This window comes from Mesoplodon mirus, assembly GCF_964341445.2.
Source record: "Mesoplodon mirus genome assembly, chromosome: 1".
Taxonomy (NCBI): Eukaryota; Metazoa; Chordata; class Mammalia; order Artiodactyla; family Ziphiidae; genus Mesoplodon; species Mesoplodon mirus.
The window spans coordinates 223556956-223573753 of record NC_138976.1 but is presented as its reverse complement, the minus strand read 5'-3'; the positions used below and the strand labels follow the sequence as shown (position 1 = coordinate 223573753).

Genomic DNA, 16798 nt, shown 5'->3' with positions numbered 1-16798 from the left:
CCCTCAAGATTATTGGTAAATATATATGAAATTTTAAGCATGGTTTCACCTATTAAAATTTATACCTTATGAATAGTGCTTTTGTATACTTCTCTAAGAAGATTTTGTTGGGTTCCCTTCAAAATGTACCACATTGGGGAGCACTGTTTTGTTTTGAGGTCGTTTTCTGTCTGGATTCATAGTTGTGTATAATTTTGTGTATATCTACTACTAGATTGTGTAGTTTTCTGACACTGTTCTGTAGCAGCACAAATTAACTTTAAAATAACAACAGATACTCTTTAATAAAGGACTTAGATAATAAACTCATTCGGTAGAGATGTATCACTTTCTGTATTCGATAACTGTTGGTATTTGTCGATTTGCTTCCTAGACATCTGGAGAGAAAGTGGGCAAGCTGAGCTTGGTTGATTTAGCCGGCAGCGAGCGAGCGACGAAAACGGGAGCGGCAGGTGACAGGCTGAAGGAGGGCAGCAACATCAACAAGTAAGCGGTCCAGAAGCCTCTGCCTCTGTTGCTTCAGTGACTCAGTAGCCAGAAGGCGGAACTTCTGTAGTTATTGAAAGAATAGGATTCCGGAATGACTGAGGCTCTAAAGAATAAACAGTGTAGAATTTTCTTTCAGAGATATTTTTTAAGGGCCCGAGCCTGTTTTATGTTTTGTTGAGAGGCCTGCTGGGGCTGAGGAGCACAACCTCAGTCAAGTCCAAGGTTTCCCAAGGGCAGCCCTACTGAGGTTCGGGGCCAGGGAGTTCTTTGTCCCAGGGAGTGGTCCTATGCCTCGTAGGATGTCTAGTGGCATCCCTGACCTCTACCCACTAGATGGCGGCAGTACCTGCCATCTCTCTCCCCAGCCCGAGTTGTGACAACATAGATTATCTCCAGATACGGCCAGCTGCTCCCTGTGGGGACATAGTCACCCTCCAGTTGAGAGCCACTGGTCTAAGCTACAGAAACAAACAAAGATAATCGGAGTATCAGAGTCCAGCTGTGGATCTTGGCGGGGCTGTCACTGTCTGAACAAACAATAGCGTGTACTGGCTACATCGGGCTTTCCTTTTTATGACAGCTCTGGTGCTTATTTATACCAAGATTTTACTCTACAAAGTAATATTTTGTGCACCAAGTCCTTCATATGGTTATACATGTTCTTACCTTAAGCTACATTGTTAGCCCCTTGGGGGCAGGAATCTTTTCCATCCTTGTGGCTCCCAGAAGGACACATAGCGAGACAGTCATCAGTAACCCGCTGGAGATCATAGAATACCATCATCCAGATGCTACGCTATTATTTATTTATATATATATGACTGTCCTTGCCTTGTACTGTGTTTTAGTTCATCGTATTGTGTTTGTGGCATCCTTTCTTAAAGATATGTGGTATTTGTGTCATTATCTTGACCTAATGGTTTACAGCTTACATTTTTTTTTTTTACAAAAATGAAAAAAAAATTGAACTAAGCAATTTTATAGCTTACAGTAGTATTAGAGGGATATCAGCGTTTAGACTTTATGTGTTCTTAACCTGAGCAGCAAAATGCTGACAACAGTGCTGTTCTCGTGCTGGTACAAAGGCATCTTGATGTTCAGTCTTTGTGCTAAAATGTGACATTTGATATACTCAGGTTTTTACGATTATTACGGTTTGTTGCACCATGCAGGTCCCTCACAACCCTCGGTCTGGTTATCTCAGCCCTAGCAGATCAGGGTGCTGGCAAAAACAAGAATAAATTTGTTCCATATCGTGACTCAGTTCTCACTTGGCTGCTCAAAGTAAGTTTTTTCCCCCCTTTCTGGGATGCTCTTGGTGGTTGGTAAAAAGGAAGCATAAAGAGTAGACTATTGATTTCTCCCAATTATAATCTCCTACATCAGTGTTCAAATTTATAATCATTAGACTCTTACATGGTTGTCCTAATTTTAATGGATTAAGCATGGGTTTCTTTCTGATTCACCAGGACCCGGAAGCAGGGGGGTTTGCGGCACACCGAATCGCACAATCGCCTCTGAGATTTGGGGACTAGAACAGGACCTAGTGCTGACCTGATAGCTGAGCGCGTCATAGGAAAGGGGTTTCCACCGTGTTCCAGACCCAGCTGGACTGCTCCATCCTTCTCACAGACTCCTTTTGTTTGATGGACATTTTGGATCTTCTTTTTCTGTTTAACTTCCAGACTACTCATGATCATTTTAATTTGCTTTCAGCTGCTTAAGGCTGTTGTTAAAAGGTAGAGTAGAACACACAGTCATTCACTGGTTAATCGAGTCAGCATGAATGAGAGGAATGGAAATGAGAAAGAAGAAGCCTGTATGAAGCGCTGTGAGGAGGATGTAAGGAAACGCTAGACACTCCTTGCCCTGTAATCACTCAGTCTGGTAAGGGAGGGAAGTTGTGTACACAGAATACTATAACACGAGTTGGTGATTCCATGAGAGAGAAGAAAATGGCATGTAATAGGAGTTTGGTGAGGAGAGAGACTATTTCCAGGTTTCTTCTAGTCTTTTAAGATTCCCTTTGGTCTTGATAGAGCTGGTGTGGTGGATTAGGTATTGGACTGGGAGTTAGAGGATATCAAATCTAGTGACAGTTTAACTCCTTCTAAAGTTGCCAACCCGGAATAAAATATTTTACCTAATGCTCTTTTAAAAAATGTTTTTAAAATGGAAAAGTAATTTTGTGAGCCCTGTTTCGTTGTGTGATGGCTTCTTTTCTCAGTGATCAAGAATTTACTGAATACCTGTTACTCCCTGTGCTGGTGGTTGAGCGTGTAAAGATGAGTTCAGCGCGGGCAGCTTAGTAGAGAACAGAGCTTTTGCGTTATTCCATGACATGTTTAGAGAACCATGTTTGTAAAGGGAGTAGGGTTTTCTTCTAGTTTCTACACCCTCTCAAAGGCTTTACTCGTATTCAACTTTATTTTCTAAAACTCTACACAGTGTTTGAGCATGCTTTATTAAGTGAAATTTGCCACAGTAGAAAATCAGGTAGATTACTTCCTTTGGCCCAAATGCAATAAAAGTAGAAATTTAAAACAAAAGGATCGGGACTTCCCTGGTGGCACAGAGGTTAAGAATCCGCCTGCCAATGCAGAGAACACAGGTTTGAGCCCTGGTCCGGGAAGATCCCACATGCCGCGGAGCAACTAAGCCCGTACGCCACAACTACTGAGCCTGCGCTCTAAAGCCTGTGAGCCACAACTACTGAGCCCGCTCACCTAGAGCCCGTGCTCTGCAACAAGAGAAGCTACCACAATGAGGAGCCCGCGTGCAGCAACGAAGACCCAACACAGCCAAAAATAAATAAATAAATAAATATAACAAAAAAACAAAAAACAAAACAAAAAGATAAACAAAATTTGATGATTAAAAGCCACTTGTAAATAACTCTTGAATTAAAGGGATACATATTATAAAACATTTAATTACCAAGGAAATAATTGTCTGGTCCTCAAGTGTCAGTAATTAACCTTGAAGCCTCATTTGTTTAATTTCCAGAAGAAATCTCAATACGATACTTCTTCCTCACACTTTGCACAGAAACATCTCCTGATCATTCCTGATGATTTCTGGATATGCCTGATTTAAAAGAATATTCATTGTCCTGTTGTTCCAGTGTTGCTGCTTCAGTCCATTTAACCCAACAATAAGAAATACTTTCTGTTAAGTTGACGTAGTTAAAATGGCCTAGGTTAATTATTGAGTGTCCATCCCATAGGCTGGAGGCCAAGAGAGCTTGGGTCAGGAGAATCAGGTACTGTGCAAAGTGCTTCACATACATTATCTCATTTATTCCCTGGAAGGCAGATGGTGGCGTTCCCATTTTACAGATGTGGCAACGGACACAGAACCTGCAAGTGATAGAACCAAGATTGGACTCCAGGGCTGACTTTGCTTCCCATCTTCTGTTGCCTAGGCTGTGCTCTTCTTACCAAAGGTTTCTTTTCACTAGAAGGAGAAGCACCTAACTTTTACCAAATGTGATAGAAACTGTTGAATATAATTGAACTTGAAGAACAAAACTAAACACTTTTTTAAAAAGCTCACTTTATCTTCTGTTTAATAAAATTAGGCTATAATTGTAACTTCTATGTGTTAATTCTTAGGCTAAAAAAATGAATAGTTTCCTTGATCTTTGTCATGTTTTTCCTGAAAAACTACATGACCTTCTTTACGATGTTTGACTTTTGTACAAGATCATAAGTAGGGGCATTTTTGTAAAACCTATGCTGGGGCTTAAACAGTTTCCCCCAAAGCCTTTTGGAATCCCTTGCTACACAAATCATTCTCCTTTCAAGTGTCTTTTATGTCCCTGTTGATATTTCCTTCTTTAATTCTCAGTTAGTCTAATTCTTCCTGATCCTTGTTTGACTTGGTATGATTCTAGTATTCTCCACCGTGACTTTCATCCAACTCATAAAATTGCTCATCCTTTATAAGATTTGCAGTTTCTTTTTAAAGTTTTTTTTTGCACTGTGTTCGCATTATAATTATGTAGTGCTCTTGATGCTATATATAGCATCTGAGAGGCAGAGAAACTGCTCACACTTGGTGATTTGGCAAGTGGGGGTGTGGTGTGTGGGGATGGGGATGGATGTGATTGCTCTTCTCTCAGGCAGGGTTGAGTGGTTACTCATTTGGTAAGTGGTCAGTGGAGAACTGTTGTATATTAAGATGATGTTTGCTTCTCTCTGTGACTCTCTAAATACAGATCTCTTAACATCAAGTAACTTCCGGTAATGAGTGCTCCAATAATGAATATGTTTGGAATTCATCTACTTTTTTGCATCCTTACTGCTTTCTTCTCTCGCCTGGGTTCCATTCATTCCGTTCTTTACAGTTAGGTTGCTGTCTTTCTAAATTAATACTCTTCTTAAACTTAAATCTCTTCAGTAACTCTCCAGGGGCACTTACGATGAAGTCCAAGTTATTTAAAGACTTGTGGTTTACTAGGCCCCTCCCTCCTTGTCAGTGTTCAGCTTTTGCTTCTTGACATTATCAGTTCTAGCTGAGTGATGAGTACTTTTACTTCTAGGACTTTGCTCTTACTCTGCTGGGAACAGTCTTCCTCCTCTCTTCAATCCCTCTTCCTACTTCCCTGCCCCATCCCCTTTACCTGGGTGATGCTTATTCATCTTTAGGTGTCAAATGTCACTTTCTCTGGGAGTCTTTTCTAACCTTTCAAGACTGGGCTTCCTGCTTTTTCTCTGTTTTCCCAGACCATATTGTATTTACCTCTACTTTAGTTCTTAGCATATAGTATTTGCTCACCAGCATTGCCCTCTAGACGGTAAACCCCGTGAAAAGTTGAACGAATGAATAATCTCAGCCCTGCTCTGCACTAGCAGTATGACCTTTGGTAAGCCTGTCAATCTTCCTGGGTCTCATTTTCTCGTCTGTAAAATGAAATAATTTGATTAGGTGACTTCAAAGAGTTCTTTCAGCTTTAAAAAATTCCGGCTTCCAAAATTCTTTCTCATGTCCATTTAATTTGCAGTTTCTGCGTTTGAAACAAAGCTCATCTGATTTGCCTAATTAAACAACTAAAGAGTAAACAAGAAGCATTATACTTTCTCCTTGAATGAGTGCCAGTTCTTCTATTGCTGTTTCCTTTTTGCTGATGGCATGAGGCCATTTTTGAACATGAGCATATTGTTGCTCATGCACAAGGGCTTTTAAAATGTCAAGTATTAAAAAAAAATGTCAAGTATTTGTCGTTTGCCAGGTTTCCTTTTCTCAGCACAAATTGAAGCACAGTATGCGTGCTTTCCTCCTGTGGTCGTTATTGTTACGAATCCCCTTGTACCCAACCGCATTTGCCTGCCGTTCCTGTGGGCTGAGAGAATGCAGCGGTTCTGGAAGGGCAGTACTGTGCCACGGCGCTGCTTGTGAACTGAATTCCAGCCTGAGATGTAATTCCTATGATCTTGATATATGACATTTGAATTCCATTAACGTGCATGGGATTCTTCTTGACATCTTTCTGGAAGTTGCCAAAGCTGGGCACCAGCAATGTGAGATCAGTGTCTGGAAGTAGAGTGAAGCAAGCAGTCATCCAGGCTTTGCAGAAATTGCCTTCGCTTCCTAAAGCCCAGATAACTTTCATTTCCTTCCTTTTCATGCATTGAAGAGTGTTTCCTTCAATGATCTAATTATCTTAGCTGTGTTTTCTGTGGAAAACCAAAATCTTAGTAATGGATGAATAAGGGGACGTACTGTTTGTGATTATATTGAACCGTTAGCAACCTAGGGAATAATTTTGTTTCTGGCACTAGGACAGAACAGTATGGAAAGGCTGCAGGTCTGAACTCTCTCTGTTGCCAGGTGTTATTTTGTTATTGTGCTGTCGTGGGTAGCTGTGCGGGAGTGGAAATCATATTGGGCTGCAAGGTAGACTACAACTGGGCGGGAATGTTTTCACTTCACTACTTCTGGATCTATAGGCAAGGTTTTTAACCTCCTCTGTCAGAACAAACCTCTGGTTTTTCATGAGTAAAATGGGGATACTAACACTCTAATTCACAAAAGGCTGAGGACTGAATAATCTCTGCACAAAGTTGTATAAATCACGGGTGGTTCAAGCAAAGTTTAGAAATATTGATAACAGAAAACATTTCTATCTTCAAAAGTAAGAATTTTGTATTGGTTAATGCAGCCCAAAGATAGAGTTGGCTTTCTTGTGATCTAATGAATTCCTCATTAGTGGCCAGCCTGAGTGTTCTCTCTAATATTGTGAGTCTGTAATTCAGTGATACTTTACTACTGAAAGGGGGCATTGAATCTAGTCTTCTGGGTAACTCTCATCCTGGGATAGTGTAGTGGGAGTTATCTATAGCTGTGCAAACAGATTACCCTGAAAACTCAATAGCTGGGAGCAGCCATTGTTTGTTACCTCAGAGTTTCTCTGGGTCAGGATTCCAGGTGCAGCCTGAGTGTTCTGGGTGGGGTCTCTCCCGTGGCTGCAGTGCAGGCGTCATCTGGGGCTGCAGTCCTTGCCGGGCTGCTGAGGTTGGATCTGCTCACCTGAGTGCTTGTGCGCAGGCGTCAGAAGATGTGTTTCCAAACTCACTCCTGAGGTCTCTTCCTCGGGCTGCCTCACCTCATGGCAGTGGTTTCCCTGAGTGAGAGAAAACACCCACAACAGAAGCCAGTCTTATATAATCTAATCTCAGACGTGGCAGGCCATCAATTCTGTGTTCTCTTCCTTAGAGGCAGATCAGAAAGTCCCGCCCACACTCAGGGAAGGGGAAGACACGGTGGTGTGAATTCCAGGAGGCCCAGATCTCTGGGGGCCGCCTGCGCAGCTGGATTTCATGCAGCCTTTGTGTGGCGAAGCGGCGTGGGGTAGACTTGACTTCCCAAGTCCTGTTTTGTAATCCTGAGTTATACCTAGTTATTTTTTAATGTTCTCGAGGGGAAGTCGTTTTTTGAATTTGTTGAAGCCCATCCTAAAGTCCCTTTAGCGGTTTTCTCTAATGGAGATGAATGTCTTTTTTTCAGCACCCGTGTCTGAACTCTAGAAGCGGTTGTATAGAACTTGAAGCCTGTTTCAGTAGTTTTTGAAGTGCTGTCAGATGGAATACGATGAAGTACCTTCAACGTATCTGTTGTTTTCTAAGACCGTAATTGTACTTTATGTTTTAAAAACTGTACAAGGTGCTTGATAGCATTATAACAGCACCCCTTTCTGAGCCATTATTTAGGGTTCACAGAGACTCCAGGTACATGGCGTTATGGAGTAGATTGTAGGTAGTCACCCTCTGATCAAATACTGTTAGGACTGTTCAGTCTTCTCAGGGAGATTTTGTAGGCATTTAAGAAAGCACCCTTTCTTATTCTGAGCAGGCTGCTGACTTATGGTATCTTGTTGCCTGTTAAAAGAGGACAAGTTGGCTTAGAATCAATTTTTATTAAACTGAAATAAGTGTGGGCTTCATTGTATCTCCCAGTTCTTTCTCAAAAGCCAAAGCTCCCTTTTGCAGAAAAGTAGTTTGCCAGCGAAGAAGGAGCATGGGACTGGGAGCCAGTATACCTGTACTTAAGTCTTGGCTTTGTCCTTAAATCTGTGTTTGACCTTGGGACATTATCTCATCATATGGGGCTTCGGCGTGCCCATATGATGTTTTCTTCCAACTTTAAAATGGTCTTCAATTTCTTTTCTCCTCCAGGACAGTCTTGGGGGTAACAGCAAGACGGCCATGGTAGCTACAGTGAGTCCGGCCGCTGACAACTATGACGAAACCCTTTCAACCCTGCGGTATGCGGATCGTGCCAAGAACATCGTGAACCATGCGGTGGTGAATGAGGATCCCAATGCACGGATTATCCGGGATCTCCGAGAAGAAGTAGAAAAACTCCGAGAGCAGCTAACCAAAGCGGAGGTATGAGGCACAGCCGAGCAGCATTATGGGTCTAGGAAAATCCAGTAAAGCTAGAACTTGAATTGTCTTCCCCCAGGGCCATAAGTGATGAGTAGAATTTTTGAATTTCCTATAAGGAAGAGAAATCTGAGATGAGTAATGAAGGAAGACAGATAAATTGTCATAGTTGAAATTTAGATAGTTTTTACAGGTGTTAAAGGATTGAATAGGAGGAGAGGATAAGGGGAATTGAGAAAATGTTTCTTTCCACAGTATAGGCAGCAGACGAGGAAAGAGGTACAGTAGAATAGGGTAGAGAAAGAGAGATGCTTGAAACAAAATAGATACAACTTAATACTAGTGCAGCAAATGGTGGCGAATGTGCATAGGCTAATTAGAAGAGGAATCAAACAGATTTTTGTTGTATCAGATGTTCACAGGTTGAAGTCCAAACAGAAATCCTAAGGAGGTCTTGCACACCATAATAAGCTAGTTTTTCCATGTTATGGGTTAATTATGTTCATAGGAAAAAATATAGCAGAAGTAGCCATCTGTTTGAAACTGATCTGTTTCACTGTCCTTTGTACATTCTACAGTGTATGATATTTATGTTCCATTACTGAATTTAAAACCTACACAGTTTTAACCAAAAATCTCTTTTTTAATTTTTAAAGATTTATTTTTAAAAATTTATTTTATTGAGGTATAGTTGATGTACAGTGTTGTGTTAATTTCTGCTGTGCAGCACAGTGATTCAGTTATATACATATTCTTTTTCATATTCTTTTCCATTATGGTTTATTACAGGATATCGAATATAGTTCCCTCTGCTATTCAGTAGGACCTTTTTGTTTATCCATTCTATACATAATAGTTTCAAATGCTTATCCTTTTATCAAAAGTGGGATAAAATGTCAGATTCAGGATCCCTACTTTAATTAGCATTTCTGTTCCCATGATTTCCAAGCACTGTGGGATTCTTTCTTGGGCCTGAGACCGTAGCCCTCTTCTTTCTCATGGCCCTTTTTCTGGTAGTATAACAGTAAATTACATGGTCAAAACAATTATCTTGATTGTATTTTTGCCTGTTGAATCCTATCCTGTTTTTACAGGGATAATTTTACAGTTCATCAAGATTCTTTGAAAGTTTGTTTCTGTCTTCCTGGTATCAATAATACCATCCAGTTTTCAACATGTGCAAATTTAGTCTGCATATACTTGAAGAAATACCCAAAGTCATCAATAAAGAGTAGACTGAGTCACACATATGAGTGTAGACCTATTGAGATTTAAAAAAATAAGCCCTTGGTAGCTTGAACTTTTTATCTCCCTAAATGTAATTAGATCTCACAGTAACGACAGGTTAGAGAAAAATGAAAAGGTTAAGTCTTCTTTCAAACCCACTGGATAACTAGGTGAGTCTGTGAGACCCACACAGTCTGGATGCTGCGGGTCAGTGACAGTCCTTGTGTCTTAGGTCAGGGACCCCAGCGAGCTGTAGAGCTGAGAGGAATCAGGTTGTTCCTCTTGTCCTCCTGGCTTTAGCGAATTCTTTTTCCAGGGCGTTGTACAGACATTTCATGAAATAAACATTTTGCTTGTAGGCAATGAAATCTCCAGAGCTGAAAGACCGGCTGGAAGAATCAGAGAAGCTAATCCAGGAAATGACTGTGACCTGGGAGGAGAAATTAAGGAAAACGGAGGAGATTGCCCAGGTTCGTGCTTCCTGCTTAAGGAGAGAGAAATGTCGTGGCAGTTTGTGCAGTGCAGTTCAGAGCATGTTTCTGATTTCTTTTTGATTTTTAGCTTTGAAGATGGCGAATCTAGCAGATTAAGATTTAAATAAGATCTAAATCCAGGAGTCTGTACTTTACAAAGTTCATTTGAAGGATAAAGACATAATTACAATTAATTGATTGTTCATTATGTAAGAAATATATTTTTAGTGTCATAAAATTTTTTAAATGATATAACTAGCCGTAGGCTCTGAACACCCAGTTCTGTTAAGTGCTTTGCAAACGTAGGGAACTTACCCGACTACAAAATTATTAGTAGTAGATGTTTAGGCTATGAGCTTCTTGGTTTCATATGACAACTCAGTAAAAGTAATATGAAATACCTAAATCTGAGGTGATTGTCTCCCATTTTTAGACCATTAAATATGAAGTGGTGAAATCTTTCAGTGGGTGCATTAGCATTTGGAGAAAATCCTAAAATGTCCAACTGTGTGCTTAGTAAAAGGTTTACTCTGTGACTTTCCTCTTAGATGCTTATTCAGCCTCTGTTTTAGAAATATATATGATAATGTGGAGGTCAGTACCACACTGAGCAGTCTTCTCATGATTGGATAACTCTGATGGTAGCTATTGAACTGAAATCTTTTATTCTTCCATTTCTGCTCATTGGCCTTAGTTTGTTCTTCCAAAGCTAAGAGAATAAGTGTCCCACTTGTATGTAGTAACTAATAATAACAATAATAACCAGTACTTATTGGGTACACGTACATGTTGGGTCCTATGCTAAGCACTATTAAATATACAGCATTTTTTTTAATCCTCCCAATAGTCCTGCAAGATAGGGTCTGTTATTACCCAGGTATTGAAAGTCATCTCTACCTCTTCCCCTCCTTTTGTAAAATTAAAAATTTCTTGTGTTTTCAACTGTTCCTTGTCTTAACAAAATAGAACGTGCTACTTCTTTTGTTACCCAGTAGATTCCATCTTTCAACGTGCTGTCCAGAGTCAATCGATACATCAGATGTTGTAGGACAGGACTGTTATTATGTAGTAGAAGGTGGATGTTAGATTTATATTCGTGCAGACTAGGGTTTAAGTTGATTTTTAAACATTTTTATTACAGTCCTTTTCAAAATAAATAAAAATATGAGTGTAATAAATCCACATGTACCCATTACCCTATTTCATGAAAGACCAACATAAGACCAGTCTTGTTTTATCTGTATCCCTGCACTGGCTTATTTTAAAGCATATCCCTCAAATTACAGAGAAGAGAATACACCAGTGTATAAACTTTACTTCTCATTACATATTACACTTGCTGTTTTTCATAAATTAAATTCTTATTTAATAAGAATTAATTCTAACGATCATTCAATTTGGAAAAGTGAGCATCTTTGGGCTGCTCTGAAAATAAAACATTGACTTTGAAGTGCTATTGTACTTGGGTTGCTTTGCTGTGATACAAAGCAGGGTAGGTCTAAGTGAGAGTGTACTGCTGATGCAGCTTATCTGTAGCATCTTTCCTCACCTAACCGTCCTCTCCCTCGGTCATGGGCCCCTTTTGAGGACAGCCTGATTTTAGCCCACACCTCATTTAACACCGTATCTTTCCAAGCCCCCAGGCTTCAGTGCTGCTGAGCTTTCTTCTCCTCCCTCACTGGTCTATTGGTCATTGACCTCTTTGCAATGCAGACTGGCATTTCCTAAAATGTATTTCTGGCAGTACAGCCACAGACTGTTAATAAGTCTTAACAGACTTAATAGCCACAGACTGTTAATAAGGGGAAAAAAACGGTTCATGATCAGATAACTTTGAGGAAACCTAGGTGAACTCAGCCAAATGGATTTCTGTTTTGAAGAGCTTTTTGCGAGTCTGTTCTAAGTCAGCCAGACTCTCAAAGTCCTCTGGGTTCTGTGGCATCTTCCTCTAGTATGCCCGCCCCCACAGATTGTCCCTGCCAGTGAATCCTGTGGAAGCTGTCTGTACCCTTTTGACCCTTAAATCATGAGTACTTTATTCACTATTCAGTTTTTTGTGTGTACTTTTGTTACCTAATGAGTTTGTAAGGTTCTCAAGAAAAAAGGCTGTATCTCTTAGTTTTTGAAACTATGTGTTCAGTAGTATTTTTGAGTAAACAGTCAGAACTCAAGTTGACTAATTTCTCAGCCCAGTGGCATATCTGTGATACCAAATTCTCTTATTTTCATCTTTTATGTTCTCAATAAAGAAATGTACACTTACGTGAGATAGATCAAGGGTTAGCAAACTAAGCCCTTGGGCAAAACCCAGCCTGCCACTTCTTTCCACAAATAGTTTTATTGGAATGTGCCATGCTCATATGTTTTTGTATTATTTATGGCTTCACAGTTGAATAGCTGTGACAGAGACCACAGGACCCAGATGACTAAAATATTACTGTTTGACATTTTATAGAAAAAGTTAACTAATCTCTGATATCAGAAGCAATATTTAGTAAATATAACTATACTTTATCATACAATACTTGCTTATTCTTTGAACTGATTCTAGACGTTGCAAACTTTTGTCATTTTTTAATGATTAAAAACTTCAAAATTTTTGGTGGCAGATGTAGCAACGAATTGACAGTTTTTCAACGCTGTACCCTTTGGTTTAAACAAAAAATTTGTGGTATTTCTACCATTATAAAATCTCAAATGACAGGGAAACGCTTAAGGAAGTAGGATAAAACAGTAGTTTATTCTAACTGCTGACTTAGACAATTATTCATTTATATTCCTTTCTCTGGCATAGATTTGCTCAGTGACCTTGGGCAAACCTAAATTCAGTGACATTCATTCCATATTCAATTATCAATATTGAGCAAAAGTCAGAGAGTTATTATTGGAGAGTGTGGGAATGGTTGGAAGTAAGTCAGTCTGGCCATTCAGTATAGGGCTTTGAATGTCAAACTAAAATTGTTAGAATTCAGCAGTAGGAGCTAGAAAGATTTTGATTTATCTGTTAAAACATTTACTATATGCTATGTATTATATAAGTATATCCTGGCTGTTTTATACACATTATCTCATTTAAGTCCTGTCTTTTCCCTTACTCTGAGTGGCTTTACCTTTGTTAAGTCATATAGTCTTTTTCAGGCTTGCCTTTGCCTCTGTATGAATTAAAATTTTGCCACTAGATGACAGTAACCAAACTTCTTCTAAATCTTTTAATTATTTCCATAGTGAAAATTACTAGAGTCCTAATAAGAATATAAGTAGAAGAAACTATTGTATTACAGAAGTAGTATTTACTTATAGAAAATACAGAAAGATTATTATGGAGAAAATTTAATTGAACGGATCCAGTCATCCAAAGAAAACTACTGTTAATATCTCTGTGGTTTCTTCCAGGTTTTCCCAGTGCACAGATTAATATACTAGTTATACCCTACATTTTAAATTTAATATTAGTTCATGAACATCTACCCACTTCATTCGTAGTTTACAAAAAAAGACATTTTTATAGAGAAATGTTTCTTCTCATTATTGGAATAATTCTTTAATTACACCAATATCCCTTTGTAAAAGACCTTTCCCTCAGTAAGGAACCATACAAGATATATTAGAATTGCTTTCTTCATTTTAGGAACATGGTTCTTTATCAAGGATAATCATTGCTTAGAATTGAGTGCTGAAAAGTAATGGCTAATGCTAAACCACTCAACACTTCTGAAAGAACCCAGTAATGTTTTTTGTTAGAGAAGAGACTCGATTCAAAGGCCCAGAACCAAAATATCCCCTTCAGTATGTTTGTAATAGTATTATTCTAGGGGTGATTGACTGGGTTGCAGTGGCCGTATAAATTAGGATGTGTGCCTAGAAATAGCAAAATTCTAAGGCTGCAATTTAACTATACTGCAGACTTACTGTGTGGCCCTAGTTAAATGACTTAGTTTGTGTTGTCTTTCCTCAGAATCAGAGGTTCTTGATGACTCATCACTATTCGCTATTTAGACATAGTTAAAGACACCCTGCTCTGCCCTGATTCATATTCCTTAGTTATAGAGCATCGGTTGCAGGATTCTCGTGTATCTCCCTAGGTGCACGCATGTGTATGTTGCATGTACTCCCAAATAGGTAGGCACGAAAAGGAAAGGTTCATGTTCTTATGAAAATAGGGCTTTACTGAATATGCAGATTTTATTTTGATAAATTCACGACACCGACGATTTGAGTGCTCTTGTGTGTTAGGCAGTGTGCGAGGTGCTAGGAATACACAGTGAAGAGATAGGGTCCCTGCCTCACAGAGAAACGGTCGGGTAACGGTTGAGTAAAAAGTTACCAAGTTTGGGCTTCCCTGGTGGCGCAGTGGTTGAGAGTCCGCCTGCCGACGCAGGGGACACGGGTTCGTGCCCCGGTCCGGGAGGAGCCCACATGCCGCGGAGCGGCTGGTCCCGTGAGCCATGGCCGCTGAGCCTGCGCGTCCGGAGCCTGTGCTCTGCAACGGGGGAGGCCACGACAGTGAGAGGCCCGCGTACCGCAAAAAAAAAAAAAAAAAAAAAAAGTTACCAAGTTTGAGAACAGGCGTGCTCCAGATAGGAGGAATAGGTGTAAAACCCTTAAGCTAGAGAGAGCGTTCTTGAGACTTTGAGGGCCCTGGAAGATGTTCCACTAACTGCATACAGGCTTTGAGAGTAGGGGTGACAAGATGTGATGATGGTGAGTAAATGGGCCAGATTGAAGGGCCCTGTGGGCTTGGTTGAGCGAGTTTGGCCTTTATCCCTGCTGGAGACCCACTGACGATATCAAGCAGCAGAGTGTATTAAATACTTGGCTTTTTAGAAAGATCACAGTTGAGTAAAACACACTTATATTTGCTCATATATACAGAATTAAATGTGAAAGGTGAATTCAGGATGTTAGATATTTTCAAGAATGAAAAATGAGAACTTAGTATATTTGGTTGCTATTTGTAATGGCTTTATTTTATTTATTTATTTATTTTTAAAAAATTTATTTATTTATGGCTGTGTTGGGTCTTCGTTTCTGTGCGAGGGCTTTCTCTAGTTGTGGCAAGCGGGGGCCACTCTTCATCGCGGTGCGCAGGCCTCTCACTATTGCGGCCTCTCTTGTTTCAGAGCACAGGCTCCAGACGCGCAGGCTCAGTAGTTGTGGCTCACGGGCCTAGTTGCTCCGCGGCACGTGGGATCTTCCCAGACCAGGGCTCGAACCCGTGTGCCCTGCATTGGCAGGCAGATTCTCAACCACTGTGCCACCAGGGAAGCCCCCATGGCTTTATTTTTGAAATTAAAAAATTTTACCTAACAAAGCAACATTATAGTTTAGAAAGAGAATAAATGCAGTAACCTATATAATACCATGTCCTAAGTAACATATTTGAGTTATAAAGTTATTTAATAATTACTATAATATACGACTCTTTATATCTTGCTGCCTCAATAGCTGTGGAATTAATACTTCTGTAATGCATTTACAGGAGCGGCAGAAACAGCTTGAGAGTCTTGGAATATCTCTTCAGTCTTCTGGAATTAAAGTTGGGGATGATAAATGTTTCCTCGTTAATCTGAACGCTGATCCTGCTCTGAATGAACTTCTGGTTTACTACTTAAAGGTGAAGTAGTAGGCTTTTTTACTATTTCCTACCACAGAATAGAGCAGTATTTCACAGTATTTTTTTTTATACTTGGAGAACCATACATATTCAAAAATATGAGTTAGAAAATTGTTTTTATTTGATTAAGCTGGAGTATAGAAAAATCTTGAGTTTCTGAGATCAGTTTCTCTTTGTAGTTTTTGAGTGATGTTATTCAACCTAGTAAATATAAAAGATGATATTCTGATAGTATCTCTAACAAGTTAAGTAGCTTAACTTCTACCATTTAATGTGATTAAACCAGGGAGTTAAGTAGATAACTTTAAAGCTTAAACAGTGACTTTTAAACTAAATGGTTTCATTGGTAGACTAAAGCTTTTGTGATTTCTATGAAGCACAGCTTTTGGTGAGTGGTTTCTTAGCTTACAGAGGAAATGTTTAAAGAAAGTTATTAGGACCACTTGATTTGAAATTTGTGTTTCCAGTAACTCTTAGGAAAATTAAAAATTTTGGATTATCAACTTATAAAAAAAGAGAGTAAGTCACTTAGAGACTGAGAGGGTCAGAGTATGGAGCAGAAAAAACCAGCTATACATTGAAATCTATATACATTGTATATATGTATATACTCATATACATTGAAACCTATAGGTTGTGGGATGTATCAGGAAGCCAAGAGACAACTTTAGGATGAGCATGATATCAGACACTATATAAATTATAAGGAGTTTGCCAAAATTACCTTTGCCAACCCTAGAGCATAAATGAGTTACATAATGGACTATCTGACTCTGATGTATGATTAATGAATATTTAGGAGGAAAATTTTTCCCCTCATAGTATAAGAACTATCTATGTGGGTTTAACTAAGTTAGTGACTAGGACAGTAAAGACATGAGCTGGTACAGTTGGAAGCAGCTTTAAAATTAGAGAATTGTGTCGTTTCACTTCTAAAGAGACAGAAGAATTCACGACACGTTGGCTGGTTTCCCAGTTTTTATCAAAGGTATCTGGGGTAATTGCTTTGTGATATTTTGATAAGGCCCTGTTATTCATAAGTATCTTTTATTACACTGTGGGTTAAATTGTGTGTTTGTTGCATATAATCACGTGTGCACACTCAAGGT

General features: G+C 39.4%; 1 protein-coding gene across 1 annotated transcript in view; it reads left to right on the top strand.

Moving 5' to 3' along the window:
• Positions 1–16798, top strand: part of KIF13B (kinesin family member 13B) — a 190695-nt gene that overhangs the window by 77114 nt on the left and 96783 nt on the right. The window contains exons 9-13 of the mRNA XM_082616987.1: positions 374–486; positions 1662–1773; positions 8166–8378; positions 9962–10072; positions 15555–15689. Of these exons, the coding sequence (XP_082473113.1) occupies positions 374–486; positions 1662–1773; positions 8166–8378; positions 9962–10072; positions 15555–15689 (684 nt within the window). The remainder of the gene's footprint in view (positions 1–373; positions 487–1661; positions 1774–8165; positions 8379–9961; positions 10073–15554; positions 15690–16798) is intronic.